Genomic DNA, 20,194 nt, shown 5'->3' with positions numbered 1-20,194 from the left:
CCTCATTTCAGTCCTCCCCCTGGACCTTCTCCCACCTCAGCCCCCAGTTGGACGGCGTCAGGAAGGACACTGAGCGGTGGTAACTCTTGCTTTGTAGTGGTATATTTAGCATTTGGTGTGACACAGTTATTTATTGTTGAGTGAGCAAACCCAACCCCCTAGTGGGGTCTGCAAACTCCAGTGCTCCCCATGCTGCCTGCAAGCTGCCAGCCCCTATGAGCTGGCCGTCCTGCCAACACTGCCTGCACCCAGCCCCACTCCCCCTGGCTCCTAGGAATCCTCAGGTCCTCCCTTCAGGCTCCCCATCACCTGTGGGAACCCCATCCAGACTCCCTAATCTACCCACCTAGAAGTGCTCCTCTTCCCCAGATGGTGCAGATCCCAGGATCCAAGGGATCCCCCGAGTCTCTCAACCACCCTCTTACCCCACCCAGAGGTCTGTCTGTCCTGACTGGTTTTCTCCACCCCTGGAGAGTTTTAAAAGGTTGAGAGGACCCTTCAGTCTTTATTCTCACCACCACACTTTTTTTTTTTTTTCTTTTAAAAAGTGGAGGTGGAAGAAAAAAACAAAGTGGGAAAAATGTAAAAGCAAAAATTAACAACAGCTGGTGAATTCAAGGGCGAGGCCCCCACTGTCCATAAACACAGACACCCTGAACAGCTCTCCTGTGTGTGGAGGGGGCTCTGTGCCCTCATACTCTGGGGTTTCTGCCCCTTCCCTGAGGTCCCTGTGCTTACAATTTGGATCATACCTCCCACACTATCTTCATCCTTGCTCCCACCCCACTGAGGGTAGGACCCTGGGTCACACCGTACCCCTTGGTCACAGCCCCTTGCCTGGGTCTCCCCTCTGCTCCTCCCCCTCCCTCCCTAACTTCTCCCCCTCCAAGTCAGTGGCCTCTTCATCCCCAATGGGCTCCCGGAGGCTGACGGCCAGCACCAGGGCCTGTAAAAGACCAAAGAGGCAGGCAAAGTGCAGGGGGTGAGCGGTCAGTAGGCTCAGCACGGCATGGAGTCCATGCAGAGCAGCCAGAAAGGACAGCAGCCCATGCAGCCAGAGGCCCAGCGGTCCACGCAGGCCCAGCGCGTCCAAGGCTGCCCGCAAGGGCCTTGAGCAGAGCCCCAGCAGGGCTGAGGCCAGCAGCTCCAGCAGGTGCAGGGTCAGGTTGGTGGAGATCTGCAGACACTCCTCTGGGTCCCCCAGATACTGGTGGGGAGCCCCTGCTCCCCCACCTGTATCCCCCCGCAACCAGCCCAGCAGCTTCTGACGCCGGCCAGGCTTCTCCACCAGGGCTTCAGCCACTGAGGGGTTCAATTCCTCTTCAGGGGACCCTCCATGTTTCCCGGTGCCATCTGAGTCCACAGGATCCTGTCCTAGTTTGGGAATGGTCTCCCCAGCCTCTGGTCTCCCAGACTCTTGGGTGCTGGAAGCAGTCATCTCCCACTTGAGAGAATCCATTCTTTTGTACCCCAGTTGCTCAACTTGGGCCTCCCTGCTTGGTTCTGGAGCAGCCCCAGAGCTCCTCTGTGCACCTGAGTCCTGGGTCTTGGGAGACCCCAGATCTCCCATGGTTTCTGGGGCACTGTCCCAGTCACTCCCTGAATTCTCAGAGGAGCTGTCCATCCGTCTGGGTTCTGGGGTGGGCAGGTCAGGTCTTGTCGACTTCCGGCGGCCCCAGGGGCGAGGGAGCCAGCCACCAAGGCGTCGGAGGAACATGGCTGGGGTGTGCAATGAGCCCTCCAATTCTGGGGCTGCTTCCTGGCACGGCTTAGGTTCTTGGATGGAGGACTGAGGATTTCCTCAGAAACCAGAGTGTGTTTAGGCTCAGAAGAACAGGAATCTGCTTGGAGAGTCCTACTCTGAACTCAGAAGTGGCTCTCCTCTTCCCGGCATGGTCATGCAGCCTGAAGCGGCTTGTTTCCGTTTCAGTTTTAAGGTAAAGAGAGGCACATTCAAATCCATTCACCACCACCCCACTATGCACACACACAAGATTCCAAAAGTCTACGGATCTGACAAAGCCTGGGACACCGTCACAGTGTCCTCCCTGTCTTCCAGGTTTCCTTCCCAGCAGGCAGCACCCCAAGTTTCACTCACCAAGGCCACGCCCCAAGGTGCCCCAGAAACTGGGGAGGCGGTTCTCCATCCAAAAAGGAAGGAAGGAAGGAAGGTGGCCTCGGTTCCTAGATGCTCCCGACCGACCAGGAGAGTCCTAACTGCTGCCCTAAGGCAGCTCAGAAAGAAGTCTCCTGTTAAGTGAGTGGGGGGTGAGGTATCCGGCAAACTCCAGCCAGCAACGTTCCTGCTTTGATTCAGAGGGCTGTGATTCCTATAACGTGGCCCCACTGGCACCCCAGCCCGCAGCTGAGATTCAGTCTTCGCAAGGTCAGGCCGGAGATGTCTTGGGAGATCCCGGGAGCGAGGCAAAGCGCGCGCCTGCCTGGGGAGCCTGGCGTCCAGGCATCCAAGCGATGCAGCCCCTCCCGGGCCCAGCGTCGGGGCCTCGGCCTCGCGAAGCCGCCCGGAGCGCAGAGCCCGGAAGCAGCCGCACCGGGACTAGAGGACAGGCGGAGGCGGAGCCCCAGCTCGCGGGGCGGACCCTGTCGATCGACCGCCCCCCAACCCCCGCCCCCGGCCCGAGCTGCCTGTGCGCGCCATGAGAGCGCACCGGCCGTACCGAGGGGCGTACAGCCGAGGTCACAGGAGCCAAAAGCGTGAATATAAGCCCAGGCTCCATTTTCGTCGCCTAGAAACCCCCGGCCGCTGGTATCCCCTTAAGCTTGCCCGCCCCCTTTAGTTCCCTTGAGTTCTTCCCTGCATCCCGCTCCACTCTTCTAGTTCACGATTTCATGAAAGGCTTTTCCAGAAGAGAAAGCTGAGAGGAGGCTTGGGGCTTGAGTAGCCCTTCCTTGCTCCTCCATGCACAGATGTTTACCTCTTGGATTTGACAACAGTGGGCACTTCATATGCCTGGCACCTGGTATGAGGCAGGAGAAGCAGGAGAGGAAGTATGGGGAAGACAAGTGTAGACAAACAGGATGTGCTTCCTGCCCTTAGGAGTTTTCGGGTATCAAAATGAAGAACCTTGGCTTAAAGTGTAGCTTTGGGAGGCCAGAGTTCTGGTTCCAGCTCAGCTAACAGCCTACAAGCTACATCTTTGGTCTTCGTATCACACTGCCCTCTTCCTGCAAGACGCCACCCGTGATCATTTCTGAGCCTTTCCTGACTTCCCCATCACCATGCATTCTTTTTATCACATCGTGTCTCCTACAGGTGCGAGCAGCCTTAAGATTGGGCTTGTCTCATTCCCATTCATAGCACATAGTATACAAACTTGTGAAATCAGTGATTGAATTGGCTAGAGTGGACAGAGGGTGCTTTCTGTGGGAGGTCAAACTTGCATGAAAGTGTTAGTCGCTCAATCATGCCTGACTCTTGGCGACCCCATGAACGTAGCCCACCAGGCTTCTCTGTCCATGGGGTTCTCCAGGCTAGAACACTGGACTGGGTTGCCATTTCCTTCTTGCGGGGATCTTCCAACCCAGGGATCAAGCCTGGGTCTCCTGAATTGCTGGCAGACTCTTTACCATCTGAGCCACCAGGGAAGCTCTGCATAGACTTGCATAGAGATGGGTAATTCCTGGTTCAGGGGTTGAAAATAGATGGGGCACTAAGGGCAGTGGCTGGGGACTAGAAGTGAACCAGACTGGCAGAGGCAACCCTATCAGGCCACGTAGAGGAGCTGCCTCTTCTGGTTCTGGTAGAATTTCATGTGGTCCCGTCTCATTTGGCTTCCCTGCAACAGCTTCCAGAAGTGAATAAAACACCAAGACGGAGAAAAGCTTGATTTTATTTCTCAACTTTTGGCTTCTTTCTACTGAAGGCAGAGTCCACTAATCAAAACCAGAAGGTGTGGAACCTGGGCAGACATCAGGAAGTAGAAGCCCAAGTGTCTAAGTTCGGGGCCCAAGTTCAGACTTCAGCAACACACCAAGGTCAGAACTTGCCCAAGTCAGAACTCGAGGTTCATGTATGTCCGCAGATCCCGCTCCCAGGCCTTGTCCTTCTCTTCCTGCCTTTTCTCCTCCCTGCGGTTCAGTGTGGTCACCCTAGGGGCTCTCTCCCTCCCAGCCACTGCCCGTATATCCCGAGCTGGGAAATGTGTAACTCGGGGCTGAGGTGCTGGTCTGTAGCCTAACCCCTCCTGGTCCCTCTTGAGGACAGTGGGGATAGGGTTGGCACGGCCCTCACCCCGGGGTCCTAGCCCCATTCCAGGCTCCCAGCCCCCCCTCAGCAGCAGCTTGAAGCCTGGGCTGGAGGTAGAGACCCCAAGTGGTAGGATGGGGGGCCGGAGATCCCGGGACAGCGACAGCAGGTGAGCAGTGGATGTACAGTGGTTAGAGTCTTGAAAGTGGGCATCACAAGTCTCACAGTACTGGGGGGAGGGGGATCGGGACCTGGAGAGAAAAAAAGAGAAAGGTTAAGGGTAACACAAGGGTTTAGGCCTCAGAGGTGGGTGGCAGGGTGGGACAAGGTCCTTCCAGTATCTCTGCCAAGAAACAAATTGTCTTTCCTTCCCAGTTAGCAACAGTGGACCTGAAGGAATGGTTAAGGCCTCACAACGTTCTTGGGTGGGAAATAATAATTACTATAGTTAACATTTGTACAGTGCTTACTATGCTATTAAATACAAGCACTGTTCTAGTATTTTATGTATATTAACCCATTTAATTAACCCTAACAACCCTATAAGAAGTATAGTCTAATTTCTTAGATAGGAAAACTGAGCCACATGGACGCTAGGTTGCTTGCCCAAGAAGTACAATCAGGATTTAAACCCAGAGAGTGTGTACAACACAGAAATTTAGCAGATATTTTACAATGACTATAAACAGAATATCACTTTAAAAAATCCTGAATTGCTATATTGTACATATGTAATTTATATACTTGAATTATGCTTCAATAAAACAAAAATAGATTTAAAAGTTTAAACAATATTAAAAGATAAGGCTTCCCTCACCGGTTCTCTGGACTCCTTGTCTCTCCAGGGCTCTCTCTGACCATGCGGGCCACCTCAGGGAAACCTGCTTCTTCAGCCAACTGAGCAGCATCTCTGCCCCCCAGCTCACAGACCCCTACCCAGGCAGCCCCACGGCCCAGGAGATAGCGCACAGCTGCCCCCTGGCCTGCTCGGGCGGCACACATCAGAGGGGTCCACCAGAAAGCATCCCGAGCATTGATATTCCCTCCAGCTCCCCCTGCCTCACGGGGATCCAACAGCCTTTTTAGTTTTGCCAGGTCCCCCTCCTGGGCTGCCCTCAGTATCTGCTGGGTCGTCTTGTCCTTTGTGTCAAGGGATCTCCTTTGTCCATGTCCTCCTGCTGCTCCTGCTGCAGTCTCCCTCGTCATTCTTCTTTTCTTCCTCTTCCTGGCAGGCCCAGGCTGAGCTCTCTGGGTTTCAGGGGTGCTGCTCTCATCTTCAATTAAGGCTTCGTAAAAAGCCCGGGCTGCAGCCCCCTCCAGGATGGGCTCCAGCTCTTCAGGCTGTGATTGCAGCTGCCCATCTTTCCACAGATCACTGGAATCAGTGGCTGGGGTAAAGTTAATGAGGGAAGACCCAGACATGGCTTTTGGGAAATCTAGGAAAATGAGACTAGGAAGCCAAGCCCCTGGTGGTCCTGCAGCGACCAGAGCCAGTTCCAGACACCTAATGAGATAAACAAAAAGTATCCTTAGCGTCAAAAATCCCCTCCCAACCCAAAAGTGACCCCACAACCTGGGACCCTGTAGGGTCAGTAACAGACAATGCCCCTCAATAAAGGTAAGAAAGAAGTCTCCGTAAGACAGTTGCCCAGACCGTGCGCTCCGCCCCTACCTCCATCCGCACCAACAATACCAGCCTCTCTGAGACAACTTTATCACAGCGTAAAACATACCATTAAGAAAAACAATCAAATTGGCTCTTTAAATCTTCCTATTTCAGGGTAAGTTCTTCCCAAACAAAAACAAACGCGACACGTCTCCGGAAGCAGGAAGCAGCTTTCAGGAAGAGGTTCCAGTCTGTGTCGCTTTATAGCTTCCGTACTGCAAAATGGCGCTACTCTAAGCAAAGGAGTCGACAAATAATCACAGGGCACAAAGACGCATGCGTGGCCGGGGAAACAAAACAAAACAAAACAAAACACCTGAGGGTGCAGGCGCGCGCTAGCGCCGGGTTTTTCCCGCCCTGGAATGTTTCCATAGCAGAAGCACAACGCACCACGTGCCGGGGCAGCGCGAGGACTGAGAAAGATCCGTCGGTTGGGGTTCTGTTTTTACATAACGCCCCCACAATGCCCTTCGCCTCCTCCCTCAACGTGGCCCCCGCTCCGAGCTCATTTTCTGGACCTGGGAAATCACTCTCAGGGTTAAAAAAGGCTCTGAGGCGGAGAATGCCCAGAAACCCTGAAATGAAATAACGTCACGCAGCCCCTCACCATTACTCTGACCAGGGTTCGAAGGTCGCATTTAGCGCCCACAGCAGCCCCGTTCAAGCCCTAAGAGGAAATGGAGAAGTGCAAGGGGACAAGCAGCAGAATGGCTGGCACCACCTCAGGTTAGCCCACGGGGCCGTCCTGGTTCTCACACCGCTCAGCTCATCCCAGTACACCCTACCCAGGACCCTCAGCATGGAACCCGGCCTCACCTCCCGCCTCCGCTGCGCGAACCCCGGATGAAACAAGGGCCCCGTCGCGGGTCTCCTTGGCGGGCTGACTCCAAGGAGCAAGGCAATAAGGGCCAGGAGGGCTGGCTGGCTGGGGATGAGGTCAATGCCCCGGGCAGCAAAGTCTCGCCGAGGCCTGAGGCTCGCTGTTTGATGGGAGAAGCAAGAAGCAACCAGCCAGCCTAGTTCCTCTCCCGGCCCACCCCCTCCCCTCCATGGCCCTGCAGTCCCCGGAATCACACGACTATATTTCCCAGGCTACCTGGCCCAGAACGCGGTACTGAGTTTCCGCTTCCGGTGGCGGCTCGCAGTGCCCTGCTGCGCCCCGCCCCCAGCGTACCCCTCCCCCGGGGCCTCGTGACACCAGGGTCGTGCGCGGGTCATCCTGGGATTTGTAGTTCGCTTTTCCCTAGTTTCGTCAGTTTCTTCTTCCCAAGGACTCCATTTCCCGGCATGCACCGCGGCTCCTAACTCTAAGCACTTGCGCGTTGCCCTCTTCCCCACCCTCCCCAGTTTCCACTCCCCCCACCCCACTTCGCCTGCCGCGGTCGGGTCCGCGGCCTGCGTTGTAGCCGTCGTCGCGGTCTTTGGAAGCAGAAACTCCCCTTCCCCTCCCCGTCCCCCGGTCCCAGTCCCCGTCCAGTCGGTGAGTGTGGTGGTCGTCGCCGCGCCATGTCCCCTGTCCCTGGGCGCGGCACATGGGGTCTCCGCGTCTTGATGTGGGGGTGGGAAAGGAAATGACCCGGTCCGGCACCGAGGGTAGGAGAGGTGGCCCGAAGGGTGGAGGCGGGATGTCGGGACTTCTATGAAACGGACCTGACCACCACCTATAGGCCATGAGAAAAGGAGGGCCCAGCTCTTGCTTGGAAAGGATAAACTTCGGAACCCTTGAGAATGGGGCCAGAGACTTGCGGGGGTAGGGAGCTTGAGCCACGGCCCTACCGGAGTTGACACGGAGGAGAGAGGGGCCTGGCTTTCAGGAGCGTCAGGGATGGAGGTAGGACTAGTGGGGTCAAGACCTGTCGGTTTCTCACAGCTGGTGGACCCCGAAGAATTTCTCTATGTAATCTCAGTGAAAAGGGGCTGGAATGTAAATAAGAGGAGCTAGAGAGACGTGCTCCAGTCTCGGGTTCTTTAAGAAAAGGGTAGCCCCAAATTCTTCCATGGTTTGAGGGCAAAGTGTGGGAGGAGTGAGGATACCAGAGGTTGGGAGGGAGAGCTTAGGCTTATACTCTTCTGTCTCTAGCCGACGTGAAGATGAGCAGCTCAGAGGAGGTGTCCTGGATTTCTTGGTTCTGTGGGCTCCGTGGCAATGAATTCTTCTGTGAGGTGAGTTCTCCTCAACCCTACCATCCACCTCCACATGTAATCTGGCCACATAATCTCCTGCACATAAAGCTTCCACACACTTCTCTTACATACTTTAGTAAAAACTCTTGTCAAGGAGGAGTCTCCTTAGTAGCGCTCTCTAACTTGTGGTGAAGGGTCAAGACTGAGACCCCAAGTCAACCCTGCCACCCTCCAACAGCCTAATGTTGGACTTGTCAACCTGTGTTGTTTTTTTTTTTTTTTTTTTTTTTTACCAGGGAAGTACTGATAGTATGTATTTCTGGTAGCTATTAGGAGAATTAAAACACTTCACGTTAAAATGTTTTATAGCATGGCTGTGTGTTAACATAAGGGAGTGTAACTGACTTCAGAATCCAAGCTGTTCAGCCCCCACCTTCCTCAGAGAGCCAGCTGCCCCTCAGGAGAGGCCAAAACTGATTCCTAGAGCTAGGAACAGGAATCAGGACAGGGATCTTGAAAGGACTGCCTCTGTAAGGAGGGGATTGCTTATGTTTAGGAGAAAAAAGCCAGACCTCTTCTGGGTGGGCAGTATACACGAACTAGGGAGAGAGGTTCAAGTACTTCTGCTGAGTTGGGAGTGTGGAACAAAGGGAATGAAGCAGTTGTGTTGAAGATAAGGCACGAGTTAGAGCACCCTGCCCAGGTCAAAGCTGAGGATTCTGCTTTGGGTTTCCTTTTGACTTCACGTCCTGACAGGTGGATGAAGACTATATCCAGGACAAATTCAATCTCACTGGACTCAATGAACAGGTGCCTCACTATCGACAAGCTTTAGACATGATCTTGGACCTGGAGCCTGGTGAGACACCCTCAGGGTTGTTTTGTGTGTGTGCTGTTTTTTTCCTATTCACACCTTGTTTATCTGCTTCATGAATTTCTAAATTTCCTTTTGGTTCTCTAACCCTTTTAACCCCAAATCCTTTACTTCATTTTGATTCCATACCTCACTCTTGCCTAATTTTGTGACTTCTACACTTGTTCTCATACTCTGATCCTATAACTTAGCACTTATCGAAAATGCTAGTTTCTCCATGGGTGTTATCTTCTTCCTTGCCCCTTCCAGGTTAGAGTTCTATCTTCTGTGTTGACATCTTTGCATTTATTTATTAAAAAAGAGAAGGAAGCAGAGGCTGAGAGGGATGGAAAGAAACCCTTGGGTTGGTGGAAGGGGCAGAGGCCCAGGCTGTGGGTGGGGTGAGGCTCCAAGTTGGGTGCTGGGCTGAAGAGCCAGCAGCCCCTGGGAGTAGGCAGGGCACCTTAAAAAGTTGTAAGACAAGTGGTTGCATTTGGCTGGTGCCATGTTTCAGATGAGGAGCTGGAAGACAACCCCAACCAGAGTGACCTGATTGAGCAAGCAGCCGAAATGCTCTATGGATTGATCCACGCCCGCTATATCCTCACCAACCGTGGCATCGCCCAGATGGTGAGGCCTCTCTACTCCTACTCGGTTCCTTCAGAGGCAACAGGGAAGCAGAGTTTCCATCAGCAAGAAGTCACTCGTTTCAGCCTTGTCACGGAATCTAGCTGAGAAGAGGGGAAAGAACCCCAGAATCTGGGCCTAGGGGTTAAGACCTGATTGAGGGTTGAGGTGAAGGGAGTGTTTTGGGGGAGGGAGATGTGACCTAGAGCAGAAAGTTGTAGACTGCCTCTTCCTCAGGGAATAAGCAGTGAATGTCTGATGATCTTCAGACTGCCTGACTGGATGAAAGGAAGCAGGGGAGTCTGAAGGCCCATCTGAGCCAGAGAAGGGGCCTCTGGACATTAAGAGGCAGAAGGAGTTGGGGACACAGTGATGTGGATTGGGCTGAGGAGGGGGTTGCCTCTTTTCTTCATACCTACCCACCAACTCCTTCAATTTCATTCACATCAGTTGGAAAAGTACCAGCAGGGAGACTTTGGATACTGTCCCCGTGTGTACTGTGAGAACCAGCCAATGCTTCCCATCGGTGAGTGTTGGGAAAGGGAAAGGAGGGCCATGGCAGGCTGGGATGGAGTTGGGGCTCAGCAGGTTGGGGCCTGAGTCCAGGAGGGAGGTTGGGCAGGCTTGGGTAACCTGGCCTGCTGAGTCTGGCTGTCTCCCAGGCCTTTCAGACATCCCAGGTGAGGCCATGGTGAAGCTCTACTGCCCCAAGTGCATGGACGTGTACACACCCAAGTCATCGAGGCACCACCACACGGATGGCGCCTACTTCGGCACCGGTTTCCCTCACATGCTCTTCATGGTGCACCCCGAGTACCGGCCCAAGAGGCCCGCCAACCAGTTTGTGCCCAGGTGGGGAGCAGGGACAGAGTCACCAAGGGTCGAAAGAAGTGCCTTGGATCCCCCAGAAAGAAGGGAGGATGAGGCAGTAGCTAGCCTTGCTGCCATTTTGTGTGCTCAACTTTCGCTAGGAAATTCTCAGAGCCACGGTTGAAGTGTATGATCTTCCTGCAGTATCATTTTTGCTCTGGTGTAGAAAAAGAAAGTTCAGCTTTTATATTAAAACAAGTACTGCCATGTATATACTCATGTATATATGTACAGACACATATTTGTAGCTTTGAATTTGAGTTTTAATAGATATTTAAAATACATTTCCAAATATTCTTAAAGGGAGAAGTTGGGGAACCGCTGCCTTGAAGTACTGAGCAGGCCCATGAAGAAACTGGGGTAGGGGGGAATGCAGGCCACTGGCAGGCCAGGATGGGGCTCACTGTGCTTCCTCTCTCACCTCTGCCCCAACCCAGGCTTTACGGTTTCAAGATCCATCCAATGGCTTACCAGCTGCAGCTCCAAGCCGCCAGCAACTTCAAGAGCCCAGTGAAGACGATTCGCTGATTCCCCACCCCACCTGTCCCTCGGTCTTTGACACTTTCATTCCTTTGCTGCCACAATTTCAGGAACCCTCTATGGTTTTTAGTTTAAATTAAAGGAGTCATTATTGTGGTGGGAATATGAAATAAAGTGGAAGAAAAGGCCATGGGCTGATTGGCTGGTGTTTGGGGTTGGGGAAGCACGGGTAATGGTATGCTGGGCCCCAGGAGCCCTCCTGGCTCAGCCCACTCTCTTCAAGTGGAAAACCAGCACAGATTTGTACCCAGTAGATTTGGGTGATGTTTTTAGGACTGGGTGTAGGGATGTACGGAGATCACGAGGCAAAGACAGAAATCGGATTTCAAAGACTGGAGAAATATTTGCTCTTTTTGTGTTGCCTGCAGTTGGCTGTTTAGGGGATGTAATCAACATCACTTTGAGTTTTATAAAGAAAGTGGTCCCAAAATAAACTGAACTGTAAGGGGTGGGGAGAAGAGGTTCAAGGTCCAGAATTTGCTGTTTTGTGTCTATGTGCCCCCTCCTGGGGAAGCTGAGACATGCTCATCTCAGAAGGATGAAGGTCACTGGGTTCCTGGTTAAAGTTTCTCCCAGAACAATAGGGACTGGCCCTGTTGTGTAGGGAGGATGGCAGATGGTACCAGAGAATGAAACTAATCCATGGACCCTGGAGGGGCAGGAACAGATCTTTGAGGGACACTCAGGACAAAAGTAGACTGCTGGATTGGGGCCCAGATATTGCACCTGTCTGGGCTGCCGCTCCCACATTCAGGAACCAGACCAGGTGGGTGAGGACATGTTCTCCTGCCAAGCTAATTGCTTCCTGCCCCAGGGAGGAGTATAGCTTTGTACCTACAGCAGCTCCTGCCCAGACTACCTGTCAAAACCACCTTGCAGTTCAGGCTCGAGGAGTGTGGTCACGGGGTTTCTAGGCACCCCTCGGGGAATGCCCCTCTCCCCAGAAGTCCATGATGAAGGCCCACATGCTTATAGGTGCACTGGTCATGGTGGGCTTCACGGTGGGAAAGGGTAAGTGGAGCAGGGGCAGGGCAGGAGGGGTGGCTGAGTACAGGGAGAGGGTGGCGGTGGATGAGCGGGATGTTGCAAGGCAGGGAACTTGGAGTGGGCCAACACCACCATCCGTGTCTTCCGCTTCCCCAGCTCCTGTTTCTGAAGTCCGGACCTGCCACCTCTGCCTCTTAGAAAATCCTGCTGTAGGATGCATTTCAGGCTCAGAGAAGTGCACTATCAGCAGCTCATCCCCGTGCATGGTGATCAGCATCAACCATGGTGAGTTGAGTCAGGCAGGGAAGGGGCCACTGGCAGGACAGCCTATGGCATTGTCTCCTCTTGTAAATGAGGGCTGCTTGGGGCCTGAGGTCTAAGGAGATGGAGGTTTCTGGTAGGGGAGGGGTCTGGAGTTCTGGGGAGCCGATTAAGCTAATTTCTTCTGGCCTCTTCTGCAGGAGTCTGGAAAGGAAATTGGGTCTAGGTGAGGGATGGGCAGGTCTGTGAAAGGGGTACCAGTTCTGGTGACTGTGGGAGGCAACAAGGGTTATTAGTTGTCCCTTCTTCTCTAGAGAACAAAGCTCGCTTCTTAATCCGAGGCTGTGGACAACACAATTCCTACCGCTGCCAAGAAAACCTCCCCACCTACATCTCAGAGTACTGGTACTCGGCCCAGTGCTGCCAGTATGACTACTGCAACTCCTGGTACAGTCCCCAGCTCCAGAGTGCCTTGCCTGAGCCCCCTGACAGGTCCCTGGCTCTGCCCCTGTCTCAGTCCCAGATCCTGTGGTTCTACCAAACCCTGAACCTGTCACTGCCCCTGCCCAGCTTCCCTGCTGGGGAGGAGCCTTCTGAAGGCCTGGACCCCCTGGCTGGCCCACCCGTGAATCTGAGTTTGTCCATTGCTGACCTGCGCAGCATATACCTGTTCCTCAACAGTTCTGGACTTTTGACTCTTCCCTGGGCTGGTCCCTGACATCTTTCCCTGCGCAGATAGATTTCTGTCTGGTCTAGCGTCTCACTCCTGGCACCCCAGCATCATGCATTGTCTTCTCAGAACACTCCCACTCTTGGGTCTGTAAGTTCTCAGTCTTCCTTTCTTTTGCCTTTCCTTTGTCCTTCCGGTGTCCGTATGGTTTTGGTCTCGTCTCCTCCCCGAAAAAAGCAGTTGGCAGTGTACCCAGAGCCCTTCGACCACCTAGAATATAATCTCAAATGCGGATTCTGCCTAGGCTGACCTGGGTAAAGGCACAATGGTTTTCTCGACACTGTCCTGTTAACTGAATGTCCCATCACCCCCACCCCACCCCCCATCTTCCTGATCTCTCTCAGTCTGGCTGTTTCCACTCTGCTATACCTAGCTAGTTCAGTCTGTGCCAGACTGAACTTGCATCAGAAAGGGTGAGAGCTGGACTTCGTGCAGGTTTCCTGACTGAGCACTGTGGCGCCCCTCCTTCACTGTCTACCCGCCATGCTCCTGCCTGGTCAGCTGCCTGCTCTCATCTCTTTTCCCAGTCTCTGGCTTCCTCAGCTCCGCTTCACATCCCTGAGCCATGACACCCACTTGCACAGATTCCCAGGGAGAGGAGGGGGTCTGTCCCTTGTTCTGCACTCCCTAGTCCTCCTCCACAATAAACAAACTGCCCAGAGTCCTTGTCATGTTTTTGATGGGGGCAGGGTCAGGTGTGGTCAGGTGTAGACAAGTTAAAGGTAACTGGGCGTGGGGTTCAAACAGCATTGCAGAGCCCTGCCCACTACACTTGGCCTTGTGGCTTCCTCAATGGCCTGCCTCAAACAGCCCACATCCATCCCACCCTCTGCTCGGCTGGAGATCAAAGTATGAAGATTATGAATCTTGCCAGCCTTAAACATACCCTCCAAAATCTAGGAAGTTCACAGGTGATGTCAGGTTTTTCCACAAGAGGAAGGAAAAAACCACCACGAAAACACAAGCGCAAACACAACAGGTCTGCGTCTCAGAGTCCCCTGGAGCTGAGGCACCTGCGTTCTTTCCAGGGTCCTGGCAGCCAGGACCGGCTGTGTGGGAAGTCTTAAGTGAAAGAGGTGAGGGAGCACAGAGTACGCAGGTAGGCCCGCAGAGGCAGGCCCTTTGATTTTAATTTGAAGAACTGCAAGCATGCAGAAAGCAATAATGAATTTTCATAACTCAAGCCTTCCCCATGCATTCAGTACATACTGGACATACCGCTCTGAGCCAGGCCTGGTATTAAGAAGCACCAGGACATGCAGGTGAGTACAGCCAGGTATCCACCCCTCTGAATCTGGTGACCCAGTACCAGAATTATGAAACGTTCTGAAAAGTAGTGCACCCCTGTGGCTGGGAGGCCCAACCCCAGCTCCTCTGTCACCTGGGTAAATCGGTCTCGGCCTCACTATGGTCACCTCTAAAGTAGAGATAGTGTGTCAGGATTGAGAGAATGTGTATCAGTGTGTGCACACAAATAGAAGTTACGGGCTCAAAAGAAGTTATGGGCTCAAAAACAGATATGCCTTAGAGACAAAGCACACTGGTTTTGCCCTATTTAGTTTTAAACCATTTTGGCCATAGAGATGTTTGCACACTTTTAGATGGGTTTTTGTGAACTTACACGCCTGTGTTATACCACTCGCCAAGTTAGCATAAAGGCCTTTATCAGCACCTAAAGCTGCCTTCGGGCCCCCTCTTAGAACCTCCCCTGTCCCAACCCTCAGGAGTAGCTACTGTCCTGAATTTCATCGTGTTCTTGGTAAAAGTGACATCATACAGGATATACTCTTACCTATACAACATTTTGCACTTGGATTTCTGTGGCCCCTGTGACTGCCTATGTGCTGGTGGGAGAAACCAATGTTTGTTTCTAGATCAGGAAGCAGTTGGAGGTAAAGAGGTACAAGCCACTATGTTCCTCTTTTGCCTGCATCTTTTCCCCCATGACCTCTGACTTCAGTATACGTCAAAGGCCCAGGTCTGTACAGCTCTAGCAAGTCAAACTGGAAGGCAGCCTTAGAGGCTGAGAAGCCCAAGGCCCGAAATTGAGGTGAGTTACCGTGATCCTTGAAAAAGGAAATTAGCCTGGGATTAGAGAGGACACTAGGCCTTAGCATCTCTCCACAGAACTCCTTCCCTACCCTCTCCTTCCTGGGACTGGTTCTTTCACAGCTCCACTCCCACCAGCATACCCCCATGGACCTCCTGGCCAGTCCCCACCCAGCTCTGGGTCTGACAGCATTTCTGAGGACATCCACTACCCTTCCAGTTTTAGCCACAGGAGGGCTTCCAGTTCCTCTTGAGTCAGACACAGCAGGGCAAAGCAGGAGCCGAGCTCCGCAGGTCGGGGAGCCCTTTACCTGCTCCCATAATGGAATAGTCAGGTAGTACTACATCCCTCAACCTCCATATCCACCAGAAGAGAGAGGCAAACCAAACAGTTTGTACATCTATTTATTTGGGAGCAACAGCTGGGGACTTGGGGTGAGAGAACTGTCGTGGGAAAAGAAATGAAGCAGGGCAAAGGGGTATCCTTGAGGTGGGAGCAGACAGGAGGAACAATGTCAGAGGACTTGAAGGAAAACTGCAGATAATTCTGCAGAGGGAGAGTGGGAAGGGGCAGAGTGGAAATTGAGGGGTGTTAAGCGGCATCAATCAAGAGGCCAATGGGGCTGGGGTCTAGTACCTGCCGCTGAGGGTGGCAGGGAGGGCTGCTCGGGGGAGGGTGGACAGTGTGCCGACTGTCCCCAGGTGGAAATCAGGAGGGCAGCTGGAAATTGGCAGGATTGTACTCCTGAGGTCTCTACAGAAGTTCTAAGGAACATATAGGATTCTCTTCTGAGGGTTATTGCAGAAATTCTGGAAGCAGCATCGAGAGAATATCCAGAAGCCAAACACTGGAGAGGCGCGGGTGTATGAGCAGTCACTCATCTGTTCCTTGCTGCGGCAGTCACTCACCATGGTCTCAAAACCACTGTCTGGGGACGGACAGCAGCAATCAGTGACATGGAGGTCCCAGGCAAAGCCCCGAGCCCTCCCATCCCCTCATGCCACAGAGACTGACCATCACTGACGCCCTACCCCAGCCTGGACCCCAGAAAGGCAGATCCCTGAAATTGGACAGGGTCAGGGAATGCCAGGGAGTCACCAGCCATGAGCTCTGGGGAAGTTTCCCATGGAAGGTTGGTGGGAAAGAGCCATTCCAAACAGTGACAGGGACTTCCCTGGTGGTCCAGTGGCCAGGACTCTGAGATCTTAATGCAGGGGCCCCAGGTTTGATCCCTGGTCAGGGAACTAGATCCTGCATGCTGCAACCAAAAGATCCCACTAAGCAACTAAGATCCAATGAAGCAACTAGGATCCCATGAAGCAACTAAGACCTGGTGCATCTTTAAATAAATGTGTGTGTGTTTTTTTTAATTCCTCTGGGAAGGTAAAGAGGAGGACAGCAAAAGACCAAACTCTGGTGAACATGAGCTGTTAAGGCTCCAGAAGAAAAAGGCAAGACTCAGTGAAGGAGGCTAAGAAGACACAATGGAAGATGTAGCAGAAGAATGGTGCTGGCAGGAACTACCGCTGACAGATGGGGAGAAGGCAGCCCGAGGAAAGGCCAGTGGATCTGGTGAACTCCAGGCCTGCGAGGCTGGGTGTTATGAGGGTGAGCCAAGAAGGGAAGAGGAATGGAAGTAGCGATGTGGAGTAGCTCTAAAGGAAAGGAGAGAGAGAGGGAGTGATAGAACAGTATCTTAGAGTTGTGGGAACCAGTTGGGGTGCCGCTTAGAAGGCTGGTAGAGACTCAGTTCAGGAATGGACTGGACCCAAGATGAAAGGAAGAGGCAGCTTACTGTTCTTTATGATCAGAGTCATGCAACTGCTGCCCTTTGGGACAAGGCAGGTGTCAGATCCCAGAAGGCATCCCAACTCCTTGGTCTCAAAGAGGCATCGATAGCAGCTTAGGTATTTGTTGAAATATTTCTGTTTAATGGGTTCTTGATCATATATCTCAGACTGACCTGGAACACAGAGAAACACTGACCCCAAACCCACCTAATTCCCAGACTGATCAACCCCATTGTTCCCTCCTACCTCCCTATTCAGAAAACCATAAAATGACTAATTCTTGAAAACCATCAGGCTTAATCTAACATCAGAAGCTTTAGTTCTCATAAAAAATTTTCTACTCTCTACTCTCATACCTCCTGAAATGAGGAACTCATTCATTTAACATGCATTTGAGGGGCTAACATGCTTAGCACTCTACAAACCTCTAAATTTAAAGGTTAGGCCAAGGCAGTTCATTCCAACTTTTGGCAGCCCTGTTAAGACAGTGCTTCCTCTGTGACTTGGTTTCACTGTCCTTCACCCAACCCCCAGATTCTCTTTTGAATATGCTTTCTTAATCTGTAATGTTCAGAGTGTGAAAACCTCAGAGTGTATCATCACAGGACAGGAAGAATTTCTCCTTTCTGTAGCCAAGAGACTAAAGCCCAGGGCCACATTGTTTGTTTGGTTGTCCTTTCACTGAACAGACTCATGAAACGTTGCCCACCAAAGCCCTCCCCAACTACACCATATTCATTTCCCTCCTCCTCTGGTCCTGGGCGCAGATCACATGTTATTGAGCCCCCAAAACCCGCTTTCAGACTCAGCAGAGCACTTGGTATGAGGCAGATGCTGAGCAAACACTTTGGATCTGGTTTCTGTGTAGATGGTGCTTTGCAGCCAAGTGGAGTTATCAGGCTGAACTTAGCCTTGTTCTATGCTGTGTATCCTGAGGCTGTCATCTGGCACGTTCCCCCAACCCTCCCCATCCTGTATTGCCCTCAGATTCGAAGAGATTCCCCTTAGTATCTCCATTCAGGTTATTGCCGTTGAGTGAGACAGCCTTGGGGTAGTCACCAGAAATCTCCCTCAGAGCGAATATCAGTTTGTTATCAGTCCCCGAGCATTATCCCACCAAGCCCACCCATCCCATTTTCCTCCTGCCTGGTTTTACCTGAATATTCTTGGTACATGTATGCAGATACTTGGTATCAGGGTTTCTGTATCCGGCAGGTTAGGAAACCCTTCTGACCCCATTGAACCACTTACCAAACACCAAGCTCATCGTGACCAGCACTATTAAGAGGACTATTAAGAGGGTTTGATTCTGGCTACCTGCATGGCCTTCCATAACATACATGACTGCCCACCAGCCTCCAGTTTGGCCTTATATTGGCCAAAGAGAAGTGGGCAAAGAGGAAGGGGGGAGGCAACATCCTTTTGGAGTGGAAATCAATCCTAGACTCTACAGCCAAGGGACAGAGTGTCCTCACCCACGGCCCTAACATCCTGGTTTGGAAACAAGGATGGGGAGAATCAGGGAAGGAGAGGGGAAACTTCTTTCATATTAATTCAACAGACATTCGTTCGATCACTGCATCAGGTATTGGGGATACAATACCGCACTAAGTCCCTACCCTCACAGAGCACAATCTAGAGTGGGAGACAAGTCAACAATGAGGGGGGAAGGGGAAGAGTGTTTCTGGGGGAACTTGGGCAGTAAACCACTGACAAAGAGATTTCAGCAGAAGAGTGCAAGATCAGATTTCTGTTTGTAAAAGATTTCTGAGGCAGGGAAACCAGTTAGGAAGCTATTCCTGAGTCCAGTCACAAGATGGCGGCCTGGTCTAGCAGAAGAGAGGGAAGCCGACAAGTGAATGACTCTGAGCAGCATTTAGAAGGAAGACCAGACAGATTTGGACTTAGACTGAATGTGAGGTGAGGAAGGGGGAATAGGCTTGCAAAAGGGGATGACTGTGATACCATTTTTCACGATGGGGAAGACGTGTCAGAAATCCAAAAGCGAGGACACTTGAGTCGTGAGTGACCCCACTCAGTCCAGTAGGGGTTCCAGAAAACCAGAGCCTTTCCATACACCGCCCCCTCGCCCCGCACCCCCTGCTTTTCCGGTCCTGCCTCAGCTCAACCGCAGGTCAGTGGGTCTGATCTCCGGTGCCCACCGGCTCTGGAGCTGTGAGCTCGCTCTCCGTGCCTGGCTGCACCTCAGAGCTTTTGGGAAGACGCGAGGGCGGCCCCCAGCCCAAGCTCAGCTCTTGGCCAGGCGGCTGGAGAGAAACCTGAGAAGGTCGCGCCTTCGTAGGGACCCAGGCATCCTGCCCTGAGGGTGTGTGTGTGTGTGTACTTAGTCGCTCAGGGGTGTGTGTGTGAGTACTTAGTCGCTCAGTCGTGTCCGACTCCCAGGCTCCTTAGTCGCTCAGTCGTGTCCGACTCCCAGGCTCCTCTGTCTATGGGGATTCTCCAAGCAAGAATATTGAAGTGGGTTGCCATGCCCTCCTCCAGGGGATCTTCCCAACCCAGGGATCGAACCCAGGTCTTCGCGCACTGCAGGCGAATTCTTTACCGCCTGGGCCACCAGGGAAACCTGCCCTGGTGGATCACCTAAAGTACTATGCGGCTTCCCCAGAAGGTGGCACTTTGGTGCCAACATCCCTCCCACACCCGGATGCTGCTCCAGGTGCCCCATACACTTCCTCCCTTCCTCCGCCGGGGGGTCTCCTGGGCCCACCTCGCCTGCTCCGTCGGAATCTGGCCAGATCAGTCTCTGTGAGAGACTCAGGTTTTTAGCTTTAAGGGTCGGATGGGCTACGGAAAGTCCTAGGCTTCCAGGAACACTCCACCTTCACCAGCTTCTGGTCTGAAGGTTTGGGGCCGGGCCCAGCCCGAGGATTCCCTGCTGTGGTGCCAGATTATTCAAGAATCATCTGGTCTTGGGGTGCTGATGAGGAAGCTAGGACGAAAGGATGGAGATACACCAAGAAAGGCAGGCGCGAAAGAAAAAAATACGAGAGAAAAACACACACCACTGCCTTCACCTGAAGAGCCTTGGCACGATAAAAATAGTATTATTTTAGGGAAAAGTTAGAGTAATGGCGAACTGGGGCGGAGCACTGGGCACCGATATAAATGTTGAATGAGTGACAAAAAGAATCAGACAGCGGGGGCTGTTTTCGAAGCAAAAAAGGCAAAGGGGAGGCAGAAGGAAATTGTACAGCACCCTTTGACTCCCTCTCTTAAATAAAAGCGCAACGAGAAGGCATTAGGGGGGCTGAGGTTGGACTCCCTGAAGGGGTCGCCCTGAGAGGTCCAGGAAGACTTGCGGTGAAGTTAAGCGACCGTGGGCGCAGAGGGTCTGGACAGGGCCTTCTTCAGGGGGCGTGGCCTTAGGCGCACTGATCCTGCTCTGGGTTCGTTTTGCTCCTCCCCGTCCACGAGACTGGGCGCGGCTCCTGCGCGCGCAGAGCCTCCAGAGTTCGTTGTCACGGTGAC

General features: G+C 52.8%; 5 protein-coding genes across 11 annotated transcripts; 2 read left to right on the top strand and 3 right to left on the bottom strand.

Annotated features, from left to right (window-relative positions):
* Positions 1 to 80: 80 nt before the first annotated feature.
* On the bottom strand, positions 81 to 6,989 carry C20H6orf47 (chromosome 20 C6orf47 homolog). 4 transcript variants are annotated; one of them, XM_060403269.1, is made up of 3 exons: positions 6,690 to 6,989; positions 5,941 to 6,106; positions 81 to 5,711 (listed from the first exon to the last, which is right to left on the bottom strand). In XM_060403269.1, exon 3 carries the CDS (start codon positions 1,715 to 1,717, stop codon positions 824 to 826), a length of 894 nt encoding a protein of 297 aa, XP_060259252.1. In that variant the 5' UTR covers positions 1,718 to 5,711; positions 5,941 to 6,106; positions 6,690 to 6,989; the 3' UTR covers positions 81 to 823. The 4 variants fall into 4 exon arrangements, with proteins under 4 accessions (XP_060259252.1, XP_060259253.1, XP_060259251.1 ...); XM_060403270.1 differs by having other exon boundaries at positions 5,941 to 6,088; XM_060403268.1 differs by having other exon boundaries at positions 5,941 to 6,989.
* GPANK1 (G-patch domain and ankyrin repeats 1) lies at positions 3,832 to 6,989 on the bottom strand. 4 transcript variants are annotated; one of them, XM_042237381.2, is made up of 4 exons: positions 6,690 to 6,989; positions 5,941 to 6,106; positions 5,025 to 5,711; positions 3,832 to 4,458 (listed from the first exon to the last, which is right to left on the bottom strand). In XM_042237381.2, the coding sequence occupies exons 3-4, from the start codon at positions 5,627 to 5,629 to the stop codon at positions 4,014 to 4,016; spliced, it is 1,050 nt and encodes a 349-aa protein (XP_042093315.1). In that variant the 5' UTR covers positions 5,630 to 5,711; positions 5,941 to 6,106; positions 6,690 to 6,989; the 3' UTR covers positions 3,832 to 4,013. The 4 variants fall into 4 exon arrangements, with proteins under 4 accessions (XP_042093315.1, XP_014958279.1, XP_060259250.1 ...); XM_015102793.4 differs by having other exon boundaries at positions 5,941 to 6,088; XM_060403267.1 differs by having other exon boundaries at positions 5,941 to 6,989.
* Positions 6,990 to 7,228: 239 nt separating this feature from the next.
* CSNK2B (casein kinase 2 beta) lies at positions 7,229 to 11,015 on the top strand. The gene is made up of 7 exons (NM_001142511.2): positions 7,229 to 7,353; positions 7,954 to 8,036; positions 8,754 to 8,856; positions 9,365 to 9,480; positions 9,928 to 10,003; positions 10,140 to 10,329; positions 10,785 to 11,015. The coding sequence occupies exons 2-7, from the start codon at positions 7,965 to 7,967 to the stop codon at positions 10,873 to 10,875; spliced, it is 648 nt and encodes a 215-aa protein (NP_001135983.1). The 5' UTR covers positions 7,229 to 7,353; positions 7,954 to 7,964; the 3' UTR covers positions 10,876 to 11,015.
* On the top strand, positions 7,240 to 13,526 carry LY6G5B (lymphocyte antigen 6 family member G5B). The gene is made up of 4 exons (XM_042237370.2): positions 7,240 to 7,353; positions 7,954 to 11,898; positions 12,031 to 12,159; positions 12,450 to 13,526. Exons 2-4 carry the CDS (start codon positions 11,838 to 11,840, stop codon positions 12,851 to 12,853), a joined length of 594 nt encoding a protein of 197 aa, XP_042093304.1. The 5' UTR covers positions 7,240 to 7,353; positions 7,954 to 11,837; the 3' UTR covers positions 12,854 to 13,526.
* A 1,801-nt stretch (positions 13,527 to 15,327) lies between these two features.
* LY6G5C (lymphocyte antigen 6 family member G5C) lies at positions 15,328 to 17,972 on the bottom strand. Its single transcript, XM_027958559.2, has 3 exons — positions 17,957 to 17,972; positions 16,711 to 16,878; positions 15,328 to 15,843 (listed from the first exon to the last, which is right to left on the bottom strand). The coding sequence occupies exons 1-3, from the start codon at positions 17,970 to 17,972 to the stop codon at positions 15,680 to 15,682; spliced, it is 348 nt and encodes a 115-aa protein (XP_027814360.1). The 3' UTR covers positions 15,328 to 15,679.
* Between the last annotated feature and the right edge of the window lie 2,222 nt (positions 17,973 to 20,194).

This window comes from Ovis aries, chromosome 20 (genome assembly GCF_016772045.2).
Source record: "Ovis aries strain OAR_USU_Benz2616 breed Rambouillet chromosome 20, ARS-UI_Ramb_v3.0, whole genome shotgun sequence".
NCBI lineage: Eukaryota > Metazoa > Chordata > Mammalia > Artiodactyla > Bovidae > Ovis > Ovis aries.
This window is presented reverse-complemented; position numbering and strand designations above follow the sequence as displayed.